The 25078-nt window shown below is 22.7% G+C and overlaps 2 protein-coding genes across 3 annotated transcripts; both read right to left on the bottom strand.

The window, feature by feature from the left end:
• Positions 1 to 2269: 2269 nt before the first annotated feature.
• Positions 2270 to 9539, bottom strand: Ide (Insulin degrading metalloproteinase). The gene is made up of 15 exons (XM_011500884.1): positions 9341 to 9539; positions 7981 to 8067; positions 7240 to 7433; positions 6481 to 6981; positions 6177 to 6379; positions 5831 to 6079; positions 5291 to 5680; positions 4825 to 4934; positions 4554 to 4698; positions 4367 to 4477; positions 4179 to 4299; positions 3811 to 4017; positions 3385 to 3677; positions 2856 to 3065; positions 2270 to 2673 (listed from the first exon to the last, which is right to left on the bottom strand). Exons 1-15 carry the CDS (start codon positions 9424 to 9426, stop codon positions 2413 to 2415), a joined length of 3168 nt encoding a protein of 1055 aa, XP_011499186.1. The 5' UTR covers positions 9427 to 9539; the 3' UTR covers positions 2270 to 2412.
• Positions 9540 to 11795: 2256 nt separating this feature from the next.
• LOC105363228 (sodium-dependent nutrient amino acid transporter 1-like) lies at positions 11796 to 23615 on the bottom strand. 2 transcript variants are annotated; one of them, XM_011500863.1, is made up of 9 exons: positions 23523 to 23615; positions 19509 to 19758; positions 18828 to 19050; positions 14698 to 15072; positions 13434 to 13800; positions 12758 to 12857; positions 12492 to 12668; positions 12202 to 12296; positions 11796 to 11933 (listed from the first exon to the last, which is right to left on the bottom strand). In XM_011500863.1, exons 1-9 carry the CDS (start codon positions 23532 to 23534, stop codon positions 11838 to 11840), a joined length of 1695 nt encoding a protein of 564 aa, XP_011499165.1. In that variant the 5' UTR covers positions 23535 to 23615; the 3' UTR covers positions 11796 to 11837. The 2 variants fall into 2 exon arrangements, with proteins under 2 accessions (XP_011499165.1, XP_011499173.1); XM_011500871.1 differs by lacking the exon at positions 23523 to 23615 and having other exon boundaries at positions 18828 to 18959; positions 19509 to 19614.
• Positions 23616 to 25078: the final 1463 nt, after the last annotated feature.

Below are 25078 nucleotides of genomic sequence, written 5' to 3'. Positions count from 1 at the left end.
AGTTTTATATACGAATTAAAATTTTTTATCATAAGAAATTTAAATTCATATTTAGGTTCAGCTATGTTCGACAAAAGTAATTATTTACCTATTAAGAAATTTATTAGTATACACAAAACAATGTAAAATTGGTTTTTTGGCACAAAGTTAAATTTTAATTTTATTTATGCATTGTATAAGTTAATAATTTGACGAAGTTGTTCAACCAGTTGTTCATCTAATACTAATTACTTTTACGAAACTGATCTAAATATGCAATAAGGATATAGTTAATGAAAGAGAAATTATACTAATTTACTTCTATATGGAAAATATATTTTAATGTGTATATTGAATGCATTAATGTAAAATAATATTTCATACATAGAAAAGTTTAAAGTGTTTAGTAAGCATAAATTAGAAAAGTGAAAATATCGATTTTTAGCTTTACACTTTCTAAATATATTTCCGTATTAACTTATTAAATTTTTAAGTATATCCAGTTAGTAGCAAAATCAAAATCGCTATCGATCCAAGAACTTTCATTATGCACGAAGTAGATATTTTTCCTTATAATAAAAAATAATATATTATTTTTGTTTATTTATTTATTTATTTTATTATATGTAATTTAAAAATTTAGCTAAAAAATAATATGATATAATATTATCAATTTGTAAATTTAGGATGGCTAAATTTGTTTGTTATATATTAGAAATGGAAGATATAATACTGTTTATTTCTATGATGCTGCATTATTAAAAATACGTATTGTTAGTCTATGATTATTATATTTATTACTTTTAATATACAATTATCTTCAATAATAAATGATAAACAGCTTCACTTTTAATCGTCAATGTGTACATTTAAAATTTACAATATTTTAATATCGATAAAAGTTATATTGTAATATACAATTCACATCGTGAGATAATATACTATATATATATATATATATATATATATATATATATATATATAGTATCATTTATATATGAAATTGTATATTAATAGAAATGAAAAGATTCAAAATATAATGCCTTTATAAAAAAATCGTTCATTGACAGAAATTTTAATTTATAAATTTTGAATTAATATTTAAACACTTTAATATATAAATGTTAAATTAAATTTATTTCTATGAAATTCAATAGTATTGCATAAAGAAATATTACTTTCTCCTTTGATTTAACTGAAAGTAATTAAGCATACGAATTTTTTATACTTAAGTATGTATTATAATTTTCGCATAAGTAAAACTTAAACATTATAATTCATTATATATTTTATAGTGTGAAATGAAACAATGTTTACAAAATAAAATAATTAAATCTGTTCATACTTTAAAATGAATATTTTTTTATTTTGTGCTTTTTAAAAATTCATTCATATATAAGAATCACTAATTATGAAATATATAAATATGATTTTATTGTCAATAATAAATTAAATTTATCATTGGAATTGTATTAATTGTTAATTGTCGAGACAGTTGAAATTCATAAATATAAGTTATTGTTACGATTATAAATTTATGGATAAATGAATTTACAGTGTAAAATTGTTTTCACAAGTTATTATCACTTAGCTAATTTGTATCTACATATTCTAGAATATCTACAATATTGTAATAATTGTTGTAAGAATTAAAAAAAGCTTAATCTATAAAATTCGATCTTAATCTGCTATTATGCTTTTGGATAAATGATTAGACTTACAATAAGCCTAAACTAAATTTATATTTGAAATTTGATCTATGATTTCTAAATACTTGTGTACATATAACATAATGATTTGAGACATAGTATTTCCTCAAATTAAAAGTAATTACTTTTATTTATGTACAAAAAGCATTTCTGTCCGATTACAAGAATAATAAAATATATCATTTATTAATTTACTTGAATTTCTCATTAAATAATGTTCAAATTATTGAATTTTTCTTTATTTTTAGCGTCTAATAAAATATTACTAATAATGATAAATTAATTCAATATATATTATCCTTGTTTAGCCTGAATATCTCAATTATCAAAGTAAAGATTAATTTAAGAAATACCAACAGGCTCGAATCTTACTAGTGACATTATACATACATATATAGTGTCAATAGCCAAATCTCAAATTATATCGGTACATGATCTCATATAAAACTAAAACCATTACATTCAACAATCATTGTAATTTTGCAAAAATTTATAAAAAAAAAAAACAAAAGAAAGAAACAAAAGAAAAACAACAAAAAATAAAAAAATACAGTGGAACAAAAACAATACAAGATTCACTCTCAAAATATAGAAATATAAAATGTTTCTCAGCATGTAGATATACAATTATTCATTAAAAATCCAGCCTGCCTTCACACACTCAACAGCGCTTCCGTTTTTCGATTGGTGACTCGGACGTGACGGTGGCAGGCCGTCGTTGCTTTCACAGCTTTGATTGCTGCTGCGTCCCTTTCCTCGGGATATTGGTAAACGGCTTGGCAAGTGGGTAAAGCGGGTGGCTCATCTTAAATTGGAGTATGTCGTTAATGCGCCTTGGTTCCTCAACTATAATCTCATCTTCGGACTTAGCGACATCCGCTGTTATTTGGGACGTCTTCTCTTGGATCTTTGTGCTACCTTCTGCAGTTGACACCACATGGATGCTCAATTTGTGTCTTTGTGGCGAATTTGTTTGTACAATATTCTGTAAATGGTTTCAGAGTGTAATTTGATAACTTGCTTGTTTTATTTTTTGTTACGGTATGTGATAGTGTTTTTTAACTGATAGACAATTTTTTATCATAAATTATGTTAATAATTCATAATAAAATAACGATTTTGCGACTTTTTTATTTTAGGTTAACGTATTATTGTAAAAATTTTTACCTTATAGAAGTCGATTATTTGATTACGCATAATTGTCTTTAAATATGCTACTTCAATGTTCATACGATCAAAGTTATATTGTTGTAAAGAAATTTCAAGCCAATAAATGCCTGATTGTCTGCTCATCATTTTTGGCTTTTCCAACAGTTGTGTAGCTAATGATTCTTTATGCCTATTAAATTCTTCATCGGACATCGTTGTAATATATTTCTGTAACATTTATTATTTTTAAATTTTTAAAAATATTTTTATAGCTAGTATACATATTCAAATGTTTTATTTAATGATTAATTGCATAAAATGCTTGCACTTAAAATGCTTAAAATTACTTAATGATTAAATCTTTGTTTAAACAAAAATAACTTATAAAAAGAAAATTTAAGTTATTGTGATATATTAAGATATGTAATATTTAATTTTCGATTTTAAATTATATAAAGATGAGTTTAGTATTGAAATTTTACTATTTACAATTATTCCTTACAAATGGTAAAAATCACTGTAAAATAATATTTATGTAGCTAATTACCAGCATTGATTCCATAAATAAATCTATTCTTTTTTCAACGTATTCCGGACTTTTATTGCTTTGTACAATTACTCGTAAACCCTGAACTCCATTATTCCTACGGATTCCACTAAATACAATGTAGCCAAGCTGCTCCTCGTTACGCAAAATATTAAAACAAGGTTCGGATATGATTTGTGTAAACAGTTCAAGAAGCATATTATTTTCAGTTGATTGCATTCCACTTTGGTAATAAATTTGTGTACATGAACTTACATGGTGTTTATTCTCTACTTTATATAAGAAATGGCAACCTAAAGTAAAAAAAGTGTTTTAATTTAAAAGTGTTTATATTTTTGCATTAAGAAAAATGCTATTCATAGACGTAAAAAGAAAATAAATGATACGTTTATTTACATTACATTAGTTAAAATAAATTTATTTTACCATTTGGTAATTCAACTTCTCTATGCAGCACTAATTGTTTGGGTAGTAGAGGTGTTAAATCCTTTACTGAAGAAATCAATTTCGATTCTAAAATCTTAACAACTTTTACAGCTTCAGTTTTAGTAATATTACCATGGATCAAACATTCAATATGCATTTTACTTAAAAGAAGTGGTACAAATTGTTTAACTCTTTCCGCTGTTAACACTAAAAATATAAAAGTTTTATGATACAGGACTAAATTATATATACATTATATGTATATGTACAGATATGTATGCATGCGTACACATATGCATGAACAAATATAAAATGTAATATTACATTAATAGAATTTATTTATATCTCTGAATCACTTTAAAACTTACTAGAACAAGCATTTAAAAGTTCATTTTTAACCCATATATGTTCCGATAAGAGTACTGTCAAATAATAAGCTGCATGTTGATAAGGTTGTTCAGTCTCAAAATTATTCAAGCCTCTGATGTACTAAAAATGTAAAATAGCAAATATAAACATAAACATATTATTTGAATAATATATTTTAATAACTTACGGCTTCTTTAAGTATTTCAAATCTCTTTTCGTCAATTGTAAAATTAACCATTCGTTCTAAAATTTTTTCTAGTAAAACATCTAATTTATGATCATATCCAGTTATTATTAACTAAAGATATAATAATTGTTTTATTTAATTAATTTAGAATATAAATGGAATATAAATAATGTAATAATTTACTTACGTTTAAACCATGCCTACAATTATTTAATTCCCATTTTAGACCTGCTAAATCGGCGTTGTATGCATATTCATTTAGAGAATCTTTGAATAATTGAACGAACATATAGGTCATGTTACTACTAATTGGATCAATGTAAGCGAGCGGACTGTAATTAAATAATTGAATATTTCAAAATTAAAAAAAAAGTTATAATCTATTATTAAAGGATAATTTTGAAATATTTACCAAAATACAATATATATCATAGACTCGCAATCAATCATATATTTACCTTACAAAATCAAAAGTCATTACAGCTTTAGGTACAAAGAATTCATCATCTTGTTTATACCAAACACGAACAAATGGATTGTCTTCTGTAATAACTGGAAATTTCTCTATCTACAAATATTTTAAATTCATTAGCAAATTTTAACAATTAAACAATATTAATTTAACAAAAATAAAGAATTATAATATAGTTTGTGATATTGTTTAATATTACTAAAAAATAATTATTTAAAAATAATATTGTTATTATACATTCTATATATGTATATATATCTTCATTTTTACTAGTATAGAAGTATGTATTTTTTATTTTAATAGAATAACATACACATTTTCTCCAATAGAAATTATTCTTGAATATAAATCCTTATAAAAACTTAATTCATTTGAAATATTTCATTTAGTAACGAAATAATTAGACAAGTTTATATTAGTATAATACCTTTATAAAATTTAAAGAATTATACCTTTTCATTGGGCTTAATATCAAATTTGCTTGGTATGAATTCATTCTTTTCAGGGAGATGAAATGCATCGTTGAAGCCAGCATTATTCCACTTATCAATTAGCTCTTTTGGAATTTTTTCCTTCTTATATTTGGTTTCATACCACTGTTCGACGCTATTTGCATCTTTATCAAAAACCTTGGCTACCACATGTACTCTGATTTTTTCTGGTACAAGATATTTTGACACCTCGTTTATAAGATCTGGCTTCCATTCAGTAAAAAATCTAGGATCATTTAGTACTTCTTCAATTGGATATTTCTGTAGGGACTGCACTGTGGATGTCACATAATTACTTGATAAAGATTTCTCTTTAAATCTGAAGTTCAACATTGTTATATCCTTGTATTCCTAGAATTTCATATTTATTCAATTTATTTGAATTATACAGTGTGGTGATATATTATCTATTAAAAGTCATTAAAACAACACGTAAATATTGTAGTTCAAACAAAATGTTATTTTATAATAGAAAAATTAAAAAAATTATATAATACATACATCGAAAATCCATTTTACCGGCCCCTCTTTTTTAAGCAAGTTGATATACTGAAAAGTCATTGTGATAATATCATCAACATGAAGAATTCCCTCTTCCGTTAAATCAACACAGACACTAAAAAAGTCGAAACCTCTGGCTGATGGTTTTTTTCCTGATACCAAAGAATTGCACCATCCTTTTTCTTTTAATGCAGATAATAATGAACCTTTTCCTTCATGTCCTAATAAATGCGACCAATAATACACAGGCTAAAATAAATACAATTTCATATTTAGTGTATTTGTATATTTAAAAAAAATATTTTGTGTCATTCAATATTGATATAAGAAAAATGTTTATATTTACAGAAGATCGAAAATGTTCTTGCAAGTCTGGAATAGGAAAAGTAATATTTAGATTTCTAACATCTTTTATTGGCACAATGAACCATTTTGTTTCAAAATGTTCATCATTAAATGGATGTTCAGTCCAATTTGGCGCTTCAATGTCTTTATTCTCAATATCAGAAAACATTTTGATTATCATTTTTTCTAAGTCATCCAAGTTCTCTATAAAATAATTTTAATACATAGTTAAGATTCTAATATTCTTTTTATACTATTCAGTATTTTTCTATTTTTAATTTACAATTTGTCTCAATTAGATTTACCTTTGCCAAGAACACATAAGGACATAATATTTGCTGAATACCAAGTATTGTGAAAATCTAATAGTGCTTTTCTTACATCAATATGTTTTTGTTTCGGTATAATATCCAATGTATCTTTATTTCCTGTTCCAAATTTAGCATATGCATGGTTTGGTTTTGCTGATGATTTATCTAATTGATCTAATCGCCAACTATCGCTGGCCAAATTTTTTTCATGTTCAGAATGTACAGCATTTATTTCTTTCTCAGTTACAGATTCCGTAAATAGAGGTGATATGAAAAATTGAGAGAACCGATCAAGTGCACCTTCAAATTTATCTGGATTAACATCAAAGTAGTAATTTGTATGGTCAAGATATGTTGCAGCATTACTAGCTCCACCATGTTGAGAAAGAAATTGGTTATAGTTGTTTATTTCTGGATACTTGGTTGTACCGAGAAATAACATATGTTCACAAAAGTGAGCAAGACCAGGTAATTCATCTGGATCACTTAAGCAACCTAGTTTAATAATGGATAGATATTTAGAAGAAATAATTAAATTTTTAGCCAAAATAAATTTGAATTATTTTTTGAATATAAAATTTATTATGAAAAAACTATTACGAGTAATATATTTTGTTAACATTAGATGTGTCATTATTTGCATAGACTTATTATAGTGTTAAAGCTATATTTTTGTCTGAAATTACTGAGGAACTTACTAAAAAATATGTTTACATATTATATAATAGTATTGGTATACTATTCAAAACTTACCAACATTGACATCTAAAGAAGCAGCACTTTTGTGAGTCATTGGATCACTTACAAGCAACACTTTCAACTTATTATGCAAAATCAATCCTCTGTAATCTCTTTTATCATTAGGTGATTTAATAATCTGATCATAACGAGTTGGCTCTCTATATTGATCTTTGTTTGGTTGGGTCATTAAATCTCTTTTTTTAGAACTAGAAATAATTCAAAAATATCATTTATGCAATAAATAAAATATATACACTGCACATACTTTAAGCAAAAGTTCAATATTTTTTATTAAATCATATACAAAATTATAGGTATTTACTATTCAAAAATTATATTTTAGAATGACAAATTGAAATTAATATTTCATTATTTAGAAAATTCAATTTAATTATATTCGAGATTATAATTAAATATTTCACTGTCTATTTTATTAAAATTTGTTCAGTATAATGATTTTTCAATAACTGGCTGACAAAACTAGCTAAAATTTGTTTGCAATAAAAATTAAATATTCTTACATTTATATTATTTGAAATTATATTTATCTTAATTGAATAATAATAAAAAAGAAGCTTCATTATTCAATATAAAAATTAGGATTGATTTTATCTTTTTGATTTGAATTAAATACAATTTCTCATTTAATTTATTTAATATACTAAACATTTTTTGTCATATAAAATACGTTATTAAATTATATATATCATTCGGATTCAGTTTCATAAAAAAACAAAATATTTGAATTCTTACACAGTGATATTATTGCCTGAATCTGAAGTCTGGTTTCTTTGTTGTAGTGAAGACATCCTTATTTTTAGAGTAGAATGAAATGCCTGTCTTATAGTTAAAAAATAAAATAAAATAAAACCAAATTCATGAAAAGTTAACACCTTGCAATGTCAAAATTATATATTCCATACTAAGATAAACAAGCATATCTAGACTGAATTAAATGGTGGATAGTTTAAAAAAAATGAATTTAGGCTATACAACCAAATACTGCAATATTTAATAGGCGTAAAAATGAAATACTTTTTCCGCGTGTATTCGTCAGTTGTCCAAGAAGCAATGAATAATGAAGGTAAACACGCGTCACATAATAAAATTGGATCATCCAATCATATGAGCGTTATTTAAGAATGCGTGTGTTCAGTTCTTCAGTATACCCGCGAAAAATTAGAAGAAGTATAAAGGAGGATGAAAAAAAGAAAGAAAATGAAAGAGAGACAGAGATAGAGAAGAAGGGAGAATACTGAAAAAACATAAAATCAATCGTATACAAAATATAGATAGTTGAAAATGAGGTTATATAAAATGTTTCTTTTTTTAAAAACAAAATCAATGATTTTTAAAAATATTCACATTAGTTTTAATTTTTGTTAAAAACGAACGAATTAAATAAATAAAAATTCTTATTTTCAAATATTAAATTGCTTTATTTATTAAAGAAACTGTTTATTGAATATACAATCAATTAATTTTTAATAATAAATTAATTGTAATAATGAATTTTGTTTTTGAAGTTATAAATATTGATGAGATTTTAGCCGATATAATTTGATTGATTTAAAAATGAAAACGTACAACAAAAGTTATAACATAATCTAACGAGGTAATTATAGTCGAAATTTATATTGCTGATTATAAGTTGGATTGTCAATTACTAGTTTATAATCTGTGGTTACTTATTCTTTAAAATATGTTACATAAGACAACGAAAGCAAATATAATAAATTTCAATTCAATTTCTTATAATATCATTTTGATTACTTTAAAAAATATTAGTCGTTACCAATAAAACGATGAAACAAATATTGTAATTTTATTTCGAAAGTAGTAGAACATTTTTTAATGTTTCTATAAGTGCGTTTTGGTAACAAATTTTCACAGAAGTGAAAATGTAGTAATAAAATAAAAAGTGAAAAATAAACTAAAACATATAATATTAAATTATAAAAAATTACAAATAAATAAATAGACAACTTACGTAAAATTAGATATACAATAAAATACATATATTTTATAAAATAAAAAGTAAACTGTAAAAAGTGAAATTCAATTAAGGTTATGTTTGAAATGAAAGGCATTAGAAAGATACTTCATATTTTACCTGGAAAAGATGAAGGTTTGGAGAGGAAAAAAGGCAAATCTCAGAGACACCAGGCTTCTAGTTAACATTTGAAAATTACTCAGCATGCGAAATTACAAAATTATTTTATTTTGCTAGTAGCAAGCGGCTTCTCGAAAAGAAACGGCTAACAACTAATTTTCTCTACGTGTCTCCAATTCCCCCGGAAAGTTCCTTCCAAATATTCATACACGATTTGAAGTGAAGCACTAATTCATAAGTTATTTTTTAATTATTTGTAGAAATAATATTGCACAGATATTATTATAGATAATATTTCTCGAAATTAATCGATAGTATGACAAATATTAAAATTAGTTAACTAATTAAAATATAATTATATAGATAAAGTTAAAAATATTTTGTTTTATGAAATTAAAAAAAAAATCGATAATTTTTTACGTTTAATTAAAGAAATATTATTTTCAATGTTGATTATTTCAAAAAATATTTGTAAAAAGATAGAAAGTCGAAGTTACATTGTTTAGGTTTGAAAAATTTTGTTACTTAGATATAATAGATTGAATTATTAGTCAGTAATTCGGTAGATAATTTAAATTAATTATAATAGAAATTTATAAAATAAAATTATATGTTTTATATATTTTATAACTTTCTAATATATTTCTTTTGAGAAGAAATACAAATTTTGAATTCAATTATCCGTAAATTTCGAATAAATGAAGGTATATAGTAGTGTAAACTAAGTATTATTAAACAATATTATTTATTTAATGCATATATTTAAAAAATCATAAAAACAATTAACAGTATTAATATGCATAGTATTGTAAATAGACAAAGTGATTTTAAATAAATAAATTGTTTAAAATAATTATTAAGCGAAATTCTGAACATTTTGTTGAAAATCAATTATGATACATCGTTTTTATAGAATTACAGTTTTTTTTGCAAGTACTATTGAAGAATAATTATTATAATACATAGTTATTAGCTTATAAGTCAGATACTTTCAAATATTTTGAATACTGGTTCTGTCAGATTAGTCACACATATTTATGATCACAAAATATTTAATCACTAATAATTTAAGTATTCGTCGACAACTTTAATGTATCCAAGTTTACAATACAAAGTTTTTGTCTTCTTCAAATGTTGACGGAATGATGTGGATGTGTTATCAATTGTTATACCTTGTAGATATTTCGAAATTAACTAAAAATCAATAAAATATACAAAAAAGAGAAAATTGAAAAAAAGAAGCATTCTAATTTTATTTATACAGATTCTGTATTAATAATATAACTTAAAAACAAAACTCTTTTTCACATTAATTTTCTCTTCGAAATTTTAAAAATTAGATTACTTCATAATTGTGATTTTAGGTTCTAAATATTAGTGAAAAGCTTTTTTGTTTATGCACTTTCAATTACTACATGTGTTCCATACCTATCAATTTTCTTTCTCCCTCTTTCTTTAAGAATGGTCTTATTTTACAAGTATTAATAGAAAATAAAGATGAAAAGATAAAATTATACATTAAATTTGTAATATTTGAACATTGACTTTATTAATTTTTTCTCTTTATTTTATATTTCGAAATATGTCAAAAAATCATTAGAAAGTGACAATAATATTAGTCGTGCTAAAGGTATGATAAAAGTAAATAAGACACCTGTTCATTAATAAAAGTGTTTATAATTGGCTTATTCTAATCGAACTTATGACAGTTGAATTTTATGATTACCACAAAAAAATATTTTATATAACTATTTACAATTATTATATAATAATTTACAATAATTTTGCATTATAATAATTGGAAGAATATATAAATATTTTCGAAGGTAACTATTTTTAAATACATATACAATAAAATCTGCAATGCATTACTGTTAATTCAGATACTTCAAAGTAATTTATTATTAATTTATTTACAAAAATATAGCAAAAATTATTATTTGAAAATACTCCATATAAGGTAAACTAATAATAAAAATAAGCTACAATTCAAATTAGATTATATATACTCACTATATTGATTAAAATACTATTGTATTGATTTTTGAACACATATATAATTATTTGAATAAAAAAAATATACCTGCAAATAAAGGTTGTTCATTATTATAATCAATATTACTTTAGGAATACAAATTATTTATAATTAGAATTAAAACACTAATTTTATTTTTATTATAATTGTTGATTTATTGATCATTTAAACGAATCAAATTTTATAAATTTTTTAGTTGATTATTTTAATAATTTGAGTTTTTCCAAAAAAAATATAAGAATTTTTAATGATATATATTTTTAATATATATAAAGAATTTATATCGTTTATTTAATACTTATTTTTCTTTATAGGAGGTAAGATTTAAAAATTGATATTATAAGTTAATCGAATATAATTTTATAATATAATATTCAACAATTGAATTAATATTGTTTTAATTATATACGTTAGGTGGCTTGTATATAGAAAGTTATTATAAAAAAATTGTATTAACATAAATCATATTGTAGCGTTTCGAAATTCAATCCATTTTTTTCGAATTTCTTGATTTTTTGGGCCCCAACTGTTGCATGGTTCAAATGCCCGTTTAAAGATCTGTGAGTAAAAAAATATTTAAATAATTAAAATATGTTATTTAGAGGTTTCAAATAATGTTATTCTTATGCTTTTTCATCTTATTGATATGGAATATTGGAATGTTTTATTAAAGTTCGCGTAATATCATCGCATTAAAATTCAAATATATTAATGTTTATATCAATTACATATTTAATAATTTTTTTATTTTCCCTATTAAATAAGATAATATTGTAAATTAAAATTTTATTTGATAAATAAATAAATAAATAAATGTCAATTTTACATCAGGATAAGTATAACTTCTATTTTTAAAAAAAGCGATGGTCATCCATAATGGAATTTGCAGCAGGGCAAAGCTAAATAAAATCCATCCAATAACTAAAAAAATTAAATATGCATGTTAAAATTAAAAAATTATGGAAATTTTTTTTAATTTAAAACTAATTATATATATATGTAATTTGTAATAAACTGAGTAAATTGTAATTAAATATAAAGAATTTTCATTCTTAAAAATATATATTTTTGTTACAATTACATCGATATAGTATTAAAAAAATAGATATAACTTACTATAAACAAAGTGTGGATAGTAAACATTATTATAAGTTAATAATTTATGATTGATTATACTATACGAAAAAATTATTCCAATAAGAATTGGAGTAACAAATTTCCAGCAAATAAGCCAAAACATAGAAAGTTTACGTTTCAACATGAATTCGACATCAGCTAGAAAGTTTTTGTGACCTTTAAAACAATTTATTATTAATTCATTATTAAATATCGATGTATAATATATATTGAATTGAAGGTAAAACATATGACAAAAAGATTACCATAAATATAAAAAATAGCCATTAGCTCGAAGATGGCGGGGACAAAAGCAACGAATGAAGTTGCGTAAAAATCCACAAATGTTATCATAAATTGTCCACCCTGATGAAATTAAAGTCATCATTATTTATAATATATTTATAATATGTACATATTCATCATTTCATATAACAAAGTTTATTTTTATTTTATATAAATATAAAGTTTTATGCAAACATGAAATCCAAAAACCTTTATCACATATTTTTTTTCATTTGTATTTTAAACATTCATTTGTATTTTTAAATCTTTGTTTCATTTAATTTATATTTTAAACAGATTTTAAATTTTTGTAGTTTTTAAATTATTTTTTTGCCCATAAAATATTTTCTATGTTATAAGTTTCATGAAAAATATGCTTGTGGTAACTTGCATTTATTTTCATTGCCACTTTTAAAAGTATATCAATATCAAAGTAATGCTTTAAATAAACAATAAGTGCATATCATTGACATATTAGATTGACATATTAGAGCCTTTAACCTTTATAAACAATGTATCATAAATAGATTATAGAAATTAAATTTTCAAACTTCAAGTACTTCTATATTTCATCATTGGTAATCGGTAATAATAATAACTTTTTACAATAGTATACAACGGAAATTGGTGGTTTCGAGGTTGAAACGATAGTCTTACTGGAGTAACGTAGATAAGTCCAATAAGGAACTCGAGTGCGACGACGATACAGGCAAGGGGCCATAATCGACAGTGAGGAAACTGGTCGTGGAGGACGGTGATGATACTGGAAGTGAGGGCGGCCTCGCTACCCACCCCCAGCACGAACATCATTACGAAGAAAATGATGGAGAAAAACTGCGGCAGTTGACTGAATTTCGCGATTGCATCCGGGTAAGAAATGAAAGCGAGTCCAGAGCCGCTGCGGACGACGTTGCTAATGTCATCGGTGCCCAGCTCGTGGGCGAGATTACCCAAGATCCCGAAGATCGTGAAACCAGCCATGAGACTCGTTAGGGTATCCAGACTCGTCACAATCTGAGCATCCCTGTTATTATATATATCTCTGTTATTAATATAAATTATACTTCGATGTTAAGGGACTTTCAACTATTTTTTTTATATATATACGGTATAAAAGGACGTTAAATAATGCAGAAAGTGAAAATTTTCATGGCTTAGTAATTAAAAAGTATGTAAAATAGTCAAAATACAGCATTTAACTTTATTTTGTATATTAAATTTCTAGAAATAGTAAAATTTATTTTTATACGAAATGTAAAATAACTTTTAAAATAAATTAACAAATTTTAATAATTCAAAATAATGTGAACATAGTGATGTGTTAACACAGTATCTATCAGTTAAAGCACTTTACTTTTAAAATAGGTTAAAGTACTTTACTTTTACTTTAACCTATTTTATTAGTAAAGTAATAAGATATTGAGATAAAATTTCTATTTTTATAATTGTTAACGAAAGTGCATATTATTATCATTACTGACTAAGATTATAATTTTGAAGTGACTAAAATCAGAAATATACAATACCATAACTGCAAATTATATAGAGTATTATTTTGTTTAATGTTCAATATATTATTTAAATGTTAGTGAAATATTTTGTTAATAATAGTAAACTCTTAAGTGTATATTTGAATGTGTGTGTTTGAGTTTGGGCTTGTACACCTTTGTGTATGTGTTTGAGTGTGCGCGCGCGTACATTTGTTTTTCATATTACAAATCAGTTTTTATATTACTAACTATTTACTCCACTTTTTTAAGTCTTATTTGAAATATTTAACTTACTTTAGCGATATAGTATATAACTACGTTATATACTAAAAATATTATATACACATTAATGACTTGCATTTCATTATTAGTTAAATTATGAAAATACAAAAAAATAAGAAGTAGTTTTCTTAGTGAGTGAAGCTGATCACCTGTAAACGTCATGATTGAATTTGTTGTGTGATGAAAACATGATGATGGGTCCAAAGCAAACCGTGAGCGAGAAGAAGCACTGTGTGACGGCGGCATACCAGACGTCGGCCTGAAAGAGTTTTGACCAATTGGGCCGAATGAAGTAAAGGATGCCAGTAGTGGCGCCCTCTAGCGTCACAGCCCTTATGAGCAAGGCTATCATAATGACGTAGGGGAATAGGGCGAGGAAGTACGCGGCTTTGCCAGAACTTTTTACGCCCTGCACCACTACCAAGAGCACGCAAAGCCAACTGAGGGCCAGGTATATGCTTAAATGCCAATCTGGTGTGCCCAAGCCATCCAATATATTTGCCTTTTCATGGATAACTTCTTTGCTGTAGTGGTTGGAAATTTACTTTGAATACTCTTCTTTAATAATCTTTTGCAATATATGTAAGATTGTGATAATAGTGAAAAGGGTTTTTTATATTAAAAGACTTGATTTCTACAAATAGCATAAATATAATATTTTGTTTTAATTTATAAATTTATGTATTTTTATGATTTATCGTTTATATTACGAATAAGTTTCAAAGTGCTTAAAATTACTATTGTTCTAATGAGAAGTCAGTTAAAAATTAAGTTCTATTATTAATTTATCTATATTATCAAACTTAAACATACTTCAAAATATATATTTTTATTATGAAAAAAATATACATTTTATTCTCAATTCAGTATAAACACTCATAATTCATAAAATTCTGAATGTAGATTAAATATTTGGTATTATGTCAAAAGTTGTTGGAACGGAGTTATCATAAAAATATAATTTAAAATAAAAATAGTAGAAAATTATTACTAATTGGTTAACTTCAATAGAAAATTAAAAATTATACTTTGAAATACATTTGGAAATATACTTGGAAAAAAATTAAAAACAAAGGATAAATACTGGTCATTATATATATTATAATTTTATAACATAACATTGTAATTTTAATATTGCAATAGTAGTCATTAGATTGCATAAAACAGAATATAGTTCGATCAGTAAATCTTTTTAATTAAATTATATTTCTATAGTCGGATATTAGGCTTAAACATTAAAGCACTTAATGTAAATAATATTTTTGGTTATCGATTTATTAGTACGTAATTTATGTATGGCTTTAATTTATGTAAATTAAACTATTTTTATTTAATAAATTCGTTAAATCTTACTTATATATTTCTGATTATTTTAATTATATGTGATTTTGAGCAATTTTTACTTAAAAATCTAATTATGCGATTAGATTATTAACATATAATATAAAATCATATAACATAATTAAACAGTTAAATCAAATTTTTAATTACATATAATTCACAAACATAAAACCACTAGTTTTTAAATGAAATATATGTACTTATATTAACTACAATATTTTTGAATTTTTGCAAAGATCGAGTTTGTGATTTTGTTACTTCAATTTAAAATGGAATTGAAAATCTAAAATTTATAAATTACTTCAGATAAAGAAAAAAAAGAGATAAATTATTATATACATGTAAAAACATTCTTTCAATGTTAGACATTTGTATTTCCATAAGACCGATGCACTTCAGAGATGCATTTTACATTATTTATTAGAGAAGTAATTTGATTTTACAATGTGAGATACTTTTTATCATAGGCATTGTTTCCTTTGTATATGTAGTCAATTATTTTTATTTCAATACATGAGCTAATGTTGTTTGATACGATTGTCGACTTTACGAACACAGGAGTTGGATGCAATATCAAAATCAATGTTAATTTGCAAAAAATATAATTAATTAATGAGAATAAGCTGTGAACACATTATTATAAAAACTATGTAATAGAGAATTTTAATTGATAATTTAAAAAAACTTAACGATTGAGTCATACAAATTACTATAAAATTTTTATTTAAGCAGTTGTATAGATGATGAAATTTGTTAGAATTATATTTCGGTTATAAAACTTAATAATAGTTTTGATAATAATTATTTTAAAGAAAATTATTAATTATACTTGGAATATTTTGTGCTTTGTTTATATTTTTAGTAGTAATTCTTTATAGGAACTTTATAGGAAAAAGTTGTATTTATATTTTTGTCTTACATTTTGAATATATAAATTTGTAAAATTGAATTTATTTAACATTTGCAGACACTTTATATTATATAACTTTATTTATCATTACTGTTTATTTTATTATTATTTTTACTTTTCTTTAAATTGAGATTTTATATTTCATCTTTTAAATAGCCCCCTAAAGATCGGCAAAGAAAAAAAAATTTAAATAAACAATATATCAATAGAATTAAATCATATTTTTATTAGCTAACATCGATTAGGGATTATTTTATACTTATATTTCTTTACGATAAGATAAATCGAAACAAATTGTAAGAGAAATAAGAGACGAACTACTTTTATTAAGTGGTATAATTTGTATAAAAAAGTTATATATATTATAAAGTAAACAAGTTAAATATACTTAATGTTTAAAAATATGGTTAAAAAATGCTTAAAAATATTTTTTGTAGAGTAAAACTATTAAAGAGTAAAAATTTAATATTTAAAATATTGCGCGTTTCTTGTTGTCAATGTAGTGCAAAATAAAATATTATTTTTATATATTTTATTATTGAAAACATTTTTAAAAACTATCAGTTATTTATTATCTGTAATTTTAATTACATTTGTATTTTTCGAACAGAAATAATTTTGTTATTTTATATAAATTTGTTAAAATATTTTAGGATTATTGTTAAATAATTAAATGAAATTATTGTTGACATAATTTTGTGATCAACGATGAGATTCTAAAAATAATTTTTTTGCAAAACTTTTTGATTATATGACTAGTAATTGCTAAATTATTTCATGATATGAAAGAAATAAAAATAGTATATAACATATAAGTATTATATATAATTCTAGTCAAATTTATTTAACGAAGCGTAAAATCTTATAAGGATGAAGATTATTCTGATTAAGCAAGCGAATAATAATAGTTTTAATATGACGAATTAAAATAATTTATCGCAATGAAAATATACCAAATAAATAAAAAACGCTTTACATATGTAACTGAAAATGTTATATTAAAAAGAACTTATACTTAAGTCTTTAAATTTTCTTTTAATTTTATTATAAATTTTAATTAATAAATTATTCCATTTGAAATTTGATTCAGTAAAGTGTGATATAGAAGATTTGTATTTTTTAAATTGAACTTGTTTAAATAAATAAATTAAACATAAATTATTAATTTTTACAAAGTTTCAATAGAATTAAGACAAATTATTCTGTCGCTTATTTAATTTTTATAATATATATAAATAATTCATATAAACATACTTAGTTAATAATTATTATTTTGTAAAGATTGAATAACTAAGTATTATTTTATTATGTTTTGTAATATTATGTAATTTTATTCAAATTCTATGCAAATATAATAATATATATGACTTATCGTAATTTTATTACTATATTATTTTAAATATTTCAACTGTATTTCCATTTTCTCTATGCAGTAATAATTTACGTTAAGAATAAAATTTATATTTTATCTATAATAGCCGTAATTTACATTAAAAATAGAATTTTCTGTCTTCCTTATTACCTGTTTGTTTTTTATAATAGGAATAGATTATTTAATATTTTAGTTTAGATTATAAAATTAGACACATATTTAAACCAATATTTAAAAATTTTAATAAAAAATTATCCAAAATAAATTCTATATAAGAAATATAAAAATAATAAATAACGGATTGAAGTATTTAAAAACAAATTTTTTTTATTTAATGCAGTATACTTCTTTTGTTATAAAATCAGGATGTTCCGTAGTAGTTTTCGAATAAAAAGCATTTATAAAAATATATGATTATGAATTTTCAAAGAAAATTACAATTGTTTTAATATACTATACTATAAGTTTATATGCATTACCTTTTTCATTAAATCCTATTAAATCCTATGATTATTTGTTTAAACAGTATCACCTTTTTAACACAAAGAATATGTATTACAAGTAAGCTACAAAAAAGCTAAAGAAACATCTATATTATTTATGTAACATATTTTGCATAGGTGTCTATAAGAAAGAATAAATAACAAATTACTAACTAAAAGAAAAGCTCGGCAGAACTCTTGCGAATCCAGTCATCGAGATTTGATGAATTCTTGGTGAAAGACGAGTCGATGCAATTTGTACCCCATTCTGGACGGCACTTGGACCAGGGTAATTCTGACTGCAGGCTGGCGATTAAATAGAACAGTGTCAAGGCCATCAAGGAGCAATAATATGAAGCTAGCGCTGATAGGATAATAATTTGAGCTATTCCAATACCTATAAATATTTTTGGGTTCATTTGGATAGAGCAACTATATCACTATTTATTAATTTTAACATATTATTTTTATTAGATTTGTGTAGTCGGTTACCATTTATGATTTTTTCAAAATATATAATACATTTTTGCTGCAACTACCGTAAGTATTTGTAGTGTAGTAATGCTCTATAGGTTAAGTTTACTAAGATTCTAATTATATCTTGAATAATAGTAAAAAAAATAGGTTAAAGTTGAAAATATTTATAGTCTTTTTATTCAAATAGTAACTTAATGTTATAGAAATGTTACAACTTTTTCTTAATTTTTGCACCAACAATAGAAAAGTACTTTTCAAAGTTAATTTAATCAAATATGACATATTTTCATTTTATTAAAATTATACTTTTAAAATTATTAATAAAAAATACTTGAATCAATGTAACAAGAGAGCATCAAATAAGGCAAGAAGTCTTACCTTTGAAAGCTGGCACCATGTCCCATACCTTAAGTGCTGACCTGCTGGAAAACTGTCCCAGTAACATCTCGAGGAGATAGTAAGGTTTGCCAACTAGGAAGAGTATGATTATGTAGGGAATCAGGAAGGCTCCACCTCCGTTCTCGTAGGCAGTGAAGGGGAAGCGCCAAACATTGCCGAGACCGATGGACATGGCGATGCACGAGAAGAGGAACTCATGATCGCTGCTCCATTGCGCGCGATCGTGCTCCTGTGATTAAATAAAGTATATTCGTACTCCCAATATAGATTCCCATCAATAATTGAAATTGGCTGTTCAGTGAATTTCTTATTCACTGGTTTTATCTATTATAATTCCTAGAGCGTGACTTTTGATACTTAGTTATTCATTAGAAAAGTAGTCATTATCGAAAAGAATTCCAACGAAGTGATTTTCCTATAAATTTTGAGAATAAACGTACCAGAATAAAAATAGTCATAAACAATACTCTTATTAAAGCTTATTACTTATTGTATTTCAAACCTATGTCTACTTAATTATTCAATTTTATTATCAGATAAAAATACAATTTCTGTAATAGGAAAATTTTTTTTAATATTTAACGTTTAATCAAGTCAAGTGATTTTATTAGAAAATTAATAAAAATATTGTGGTAAAACAATTATTTCGGTTAACAGGGTAATTAATTACTTTCTAAATATTAGTTATTAATAAAATAAATTGTAAATTTAATATAGACTAATTAAGACTTTGAATAATTTAGAATTTATGGTTTTTTTTTATTTCAGAATTTCTAAATGTAATTTTGAACATAAAGTATCTTATAGGATAAGAACAAGATTAAAATTATTCTAAAATATTTATTTTACTTTATTAACACCTTTGTTTAAAATCATATCTTTATAATTCAAAATATTATAATTTTAGCCTAAAATAATTGATATTTACGAATTTTTATATAATACAAAATATAAAAATCATTAATTAAAACAATCTAACGATTTTATAAAAAAAAGGTATTCTCTAACATTTAATGTTTTCCATTTCTTTTTGAAATTGAAACATAGAAATTATGTAAGAATTATATGGAAAGCAATCATTTGTATTGTGAATTAACTCAGTGCAATTTAATAATTAATTAATTTAATAATTTTCTTTAATTTAACATGATATTGATAATGTGATATGAAATTAATGTAATATATTTTAATATCAAAATTAAATTTTTATATTTGGTCAATAAACCTTACTATTTTATTTTTATTGATTTATTCAATACAATTCATTTTATTTAATTTCCATTATAAAACTTGATATTTACATTATTGCAATTTTTAATTTTTGATTACCATTTGCATATAGATAAGTATTGATATTAATCATTTTATTATTTAATTCTTTCTATTTATATTCTAAGTTCATTAGTTAAATGAAAATTAATTAATTGAGTAGAAATGAATGAAGTGAATATAAGTTATTAAAATTAAACAATGAAAATTAAGCAATCGACTACACAATTACTCGAATTATCAGTTCATATATATAACGAATTTTATTCCTAGAAAATCCTTCACAGTATAATATATATTCATAAATAATACTTCTTAAATATTTGTTGAAAAGTGTTTTAAAAATCATAATATACTTTAAATCATTACATTCAGTTGAAAATATAAAGTATTTCTTAATTTAAAAAAAATTATTGTTCAACATATAAATCACTATATTATTTTTTCATTTATTTTAGGTCTTTTTATTTTAATTGTTAAATCTTTTTTTATACAGTTATCATGTTATAGAGATCAAATATTATATGTCATATGAATATATTAATATAAATATTAATTTTAAATAAAATAGAAGAATACATTAATTTTTATTGTATTCATTTAAAATGGTTATTGCAGGTCTATTATTAGTGCCAAAATATAAAACGACAAAATTATAAAAAAATACATGGTTATACTAAATTTAACTAAATACATAAATAGTATTTATAAGTTGAAGATAAATTAATTATTTCCTTTTTACCATACATTTATTTATCAAGCATAACTAATTATACAAGTGAAATGCTGATAATTTATTAAATTCGTGTCGTTATTGTATATAAAAATATTAAACGTTTTATCTTAACAAGTATAATAAGAAATAAAGTCATTTAATTACTTTAATGCAAGTGTAAACTAACACTTTATGAAATTAATTAGTATTTGATGTTTGAGATATATGTTTATATATCTTGCAATAAATTTTATATAAAATAAAATTTTTTATAACATTTTTTAAAAGAAATTTATTGCAATATATTCTTACGAGTTTATTATTATAAAATATTTTATCTATTAGCATTTTCAATAAAAAAATTGAATAAAAAAATACAGTATTCTATATTTTGTTATCAATTGCTTAAATTAATAAACCTAGAAAAATGATATTTTCTAATAAAGTTGATAATAAATTGAAAATATTAATTATTTACATAAATTCATATTACATACAAATAATTATTTATTTAAAAAATATTCGTATATGAAAAATCTGCATTCATTGATTCTTTAATAACAAAATTAATTTATTATTATTTAAAAATTGTGAATACACCAAAAGAAGGAAGCTGTTTTATAAATATAAATTTATAATAATTAATTGTTTATTCACGAATACCGAAACCATTTTTAAATGAGAAACTAATATTTATTATTTTCTGTACTTTCTTAACAGAAATGGAACAGAAACGGAAAACCGAAAGAGCCAGAATGAAACACTACAATTTATCACGTTTAGAGTTATATACTACGTTTATAGGTGTTATAAATTTACAATATCTTCTGCAAAGAAGAAAAATAAATTATAATTATATTTGCAATTATAATTGTTTGTACATTCTTATTAAAAACCGATAGCACTGTACCATATATATGATTCACTTATCAAAATAGTTTTATATCTCCAATGAAATGAATTTAAAAAAAATTTAAAAAGTACTGTCTAAAATAAAATGATTACTAAACATGTGAATTGAATTTTCATAAATTTTGATTGTAATGTTAATTATACATCGTAACATTTAATTACAATGTTTAACGCAATTGAGATTACTAACGTGAAATGCTTCGCAAGAAGTTAATGTGGAAAGTTAATTTTATTTGTTCAAATTATATACATTTAGAATTGTTTCATAATTTGATGAAACGTACAAGTATTTTATGATAAAATATAATGTATTTAATCGAATGACAGGTCATATTATAAATTAAAATTATTAAATAATTTGATTAATATGATATAGAATTCTAAGAACTTGAATAGTTTTACATGTAAAAACAGTTATTATAACTTTTTATAAAATACAATCCTTGGTTCAATGTGGGTATTCAATCATATTAACATAATTATTAAAATGATATTTTTAAAACATGCCGACTAAATAACACTTATATTAATAAATTTACATTAAGTATGATTGAATTTTACTTTAAAATATGTGCATACGGATGAAAATATTAGAACTTTTTATAAATATTTCATTTCAATTTTTACTAAAAACATATTCTTTAAAAATGATCAATAAATATATTATCATATAAATAATATATAAAGATATAAAAATAGCTATAAATTTTTTTATAATATTATATAATAATTATTACAAGCGATTAATAACTTCAATCTTTACCAAAACTTCAGTATCTATATATAAACAGATTCATAGTTATTTTTTCAATATTTTACTTTTTAATGATCATATGCACTATTAAAGTCAATTAAATTATTTATGCGCAAAAATTAATTTTTAAATTAATAAAATTAATTGATTAATGAAAAACAGAAATTTTATCGCAAATTTTAATCTATTAAGATAATATTTTATTGTTTGCTATAAATTTTGAATTTATTTTAGAGGAGTACACTTTGAAATATCACAAAATAAGAAAATGTAAAACGTAGTAGTTAGTTTATTATTTTAAAAAATTTTAACTATCATTTTGTAAATGCAAAAAGAAACTTACAGGCTCTGCCATCTACTAATCAAGGAATCGAAGAGAAAATAAACAGAAAATAAAAAATATCAGCCAGAACAATTACGAATGAGCAGTGTTCAAAATCACTTCACTTACTGATAAAGATTTCTATAACAAGATTCTACTACTCATGAGATCAGGTATTAAATCCAACTAAGATAAGGTCGATTTTAAAAGTGAAAAAAATGAAATTATACATTTAATTAAAAATGCTTTGATTAAAATAATTTATATAATAATACTTTAATTAAAAATAATTTACTCCAGTAGAAAGATGTTGAAGATACTAAAATATATTTTTCAAGCAAGAATATAAATTGTACTTGTAGCCATATGTAAAATAAAGGAGTCATACGTTTTTGTTCCTAATTGCATAATTATTTCGATTAACTCTCTTTAAATATTAATTGAATTATTTATTGTACTTGGTGAATATAACCTTTGTAATATATGTTAGGCTGATTAGATTTTTTTCTGAAATAAAAATTAACTTCATCTTTATTCGAAATAGATTTGTGTTTGGAATTGAACTGTTTGATTCATTTTTATGTAGAATACGGAATAAAATTTAAATTTTATTAGAATATTTTACTATTGATTTGAAAAGAAATAGTAATTATTAAGGATTTCTATTGGATTAGTCAATTTTAGTAATTTATATATGTTAAAATGTAAAAATTTTGTTGTATACTTTAGAAATTAATTTTTAACGAATTATAAGATTCACAAATATTTTAATGCATGTAAATAGATACATATAGTGTATATTCAATTTTACACATGCAGTTTATGGGTATTTCATTAAATTGTTTATATCTTATAATAAATTTAAATATATAATCTTTAAAATAAATAAAATAATAATAATATTTTTTTTTCTTTCAATAAATTTATAGTAATCACTACATTCGAATTTTTTATTTCGTAACTATATTCAAAGTATATCTGTAACAATCTGTAATAATATTTTGTGTGTATACCAAATTCTCATATTCATATTAGTTAAAAAATGTTTAAATCAGAAACAAATATTCAGTTAAGAAAAAAAAATGATGAAGATCCAAAAGGTTTTGTTCGTGCATATTTGAAAAAGAAATGTGTAAACGACAATTTTATTAATGATATCCTTAAATTTGGACTGGTAGAACAATGCATCAAGTAAATTAATAACCTTAAATTTTGATTTCAAAAATAATTCTGAGTTATGTAAATATAAGAACTCAGATTGATTTTGAAATTTTTCAATTGTGAACGTATAATATATACTATAATATGGAAATAGAATATTTTATAAAAAAAATATTAATGAATTTTGAAAATTAAATATTTCATTTTAACAATTTGTTTAGAGTATTATTAAGTCAAGGGTTTACTAATGATGATATAAAACTAATAAAAAACAAATTGAAAGAAGAAAATGATTCAGATATTTGTGATTGCACGTACACTTTTTAGGTTAATTTTCTATGTAATTACAACATACAATATTTAATTGATTTCCTAATTTATTATAGGTCTTTCGATAAGCCAAATTACAATCATTA

This window comes from Ceratosolen solmsi, unplaced genomic scaffold, assembly GCF_000503995.2.
Source record: "Ceratosolen solmsi marchali unplaced genomic scaffold, CerSol_1.0 scaffold10, whole genome shotgun sequence".
Lineage (NCBI taxonomy): Eukaryota > Metazoa > Arthropoda > Insecta > Hymenoptera > Agaonidae > Ceratosolen > Ceratosolen solmsi.
The sequence above is the reverse complement of the archived record's forward strand: the minus strand, read 5'-3'. Positions and strand labels throughout refer to the sequence as shown.

Bases quoted from the DNA above. Each gene is read 5' to 3' on its own strand.
- LOC105363228 (XM_011500863.1), bottom strand. The intron at 15,073-18,827 runs GTTAGTAATTTG...CAACCACTACAG, and splicing joins TCTGCCGAGCTTTTCTTTTA to CAAAGAAGTTATCCATGAAA. The intron at 12,297-12,491 runs GTAAGTTATATC...TAATTTTTTTAG, and splicing joins CTATCCACACTTTGTTTATA to TTATTGGATGGATTTTATTT.
- Ide (XM_011500884.1), bottom strand. From the start codon at position 9,426: ATGCTGAGTAATTTTCAAATGTTAACTAGAAGCCTGGTGTCTCTGAGA. The intron at 7,434-7,980 runs GTAAGAATTCAA...AATTATTTCTAG, and splicing joins TCAGGCAATAATATCACTGT to TTCTAAAAAAAGAGATTTAA. The intron at 5,681-5,830 runs GTATGTATTATA...ATGAAATTCTAG, and splicing joins CGGTAAAATGGATTTTCGAT to GAATACAAGGATATAACAAT.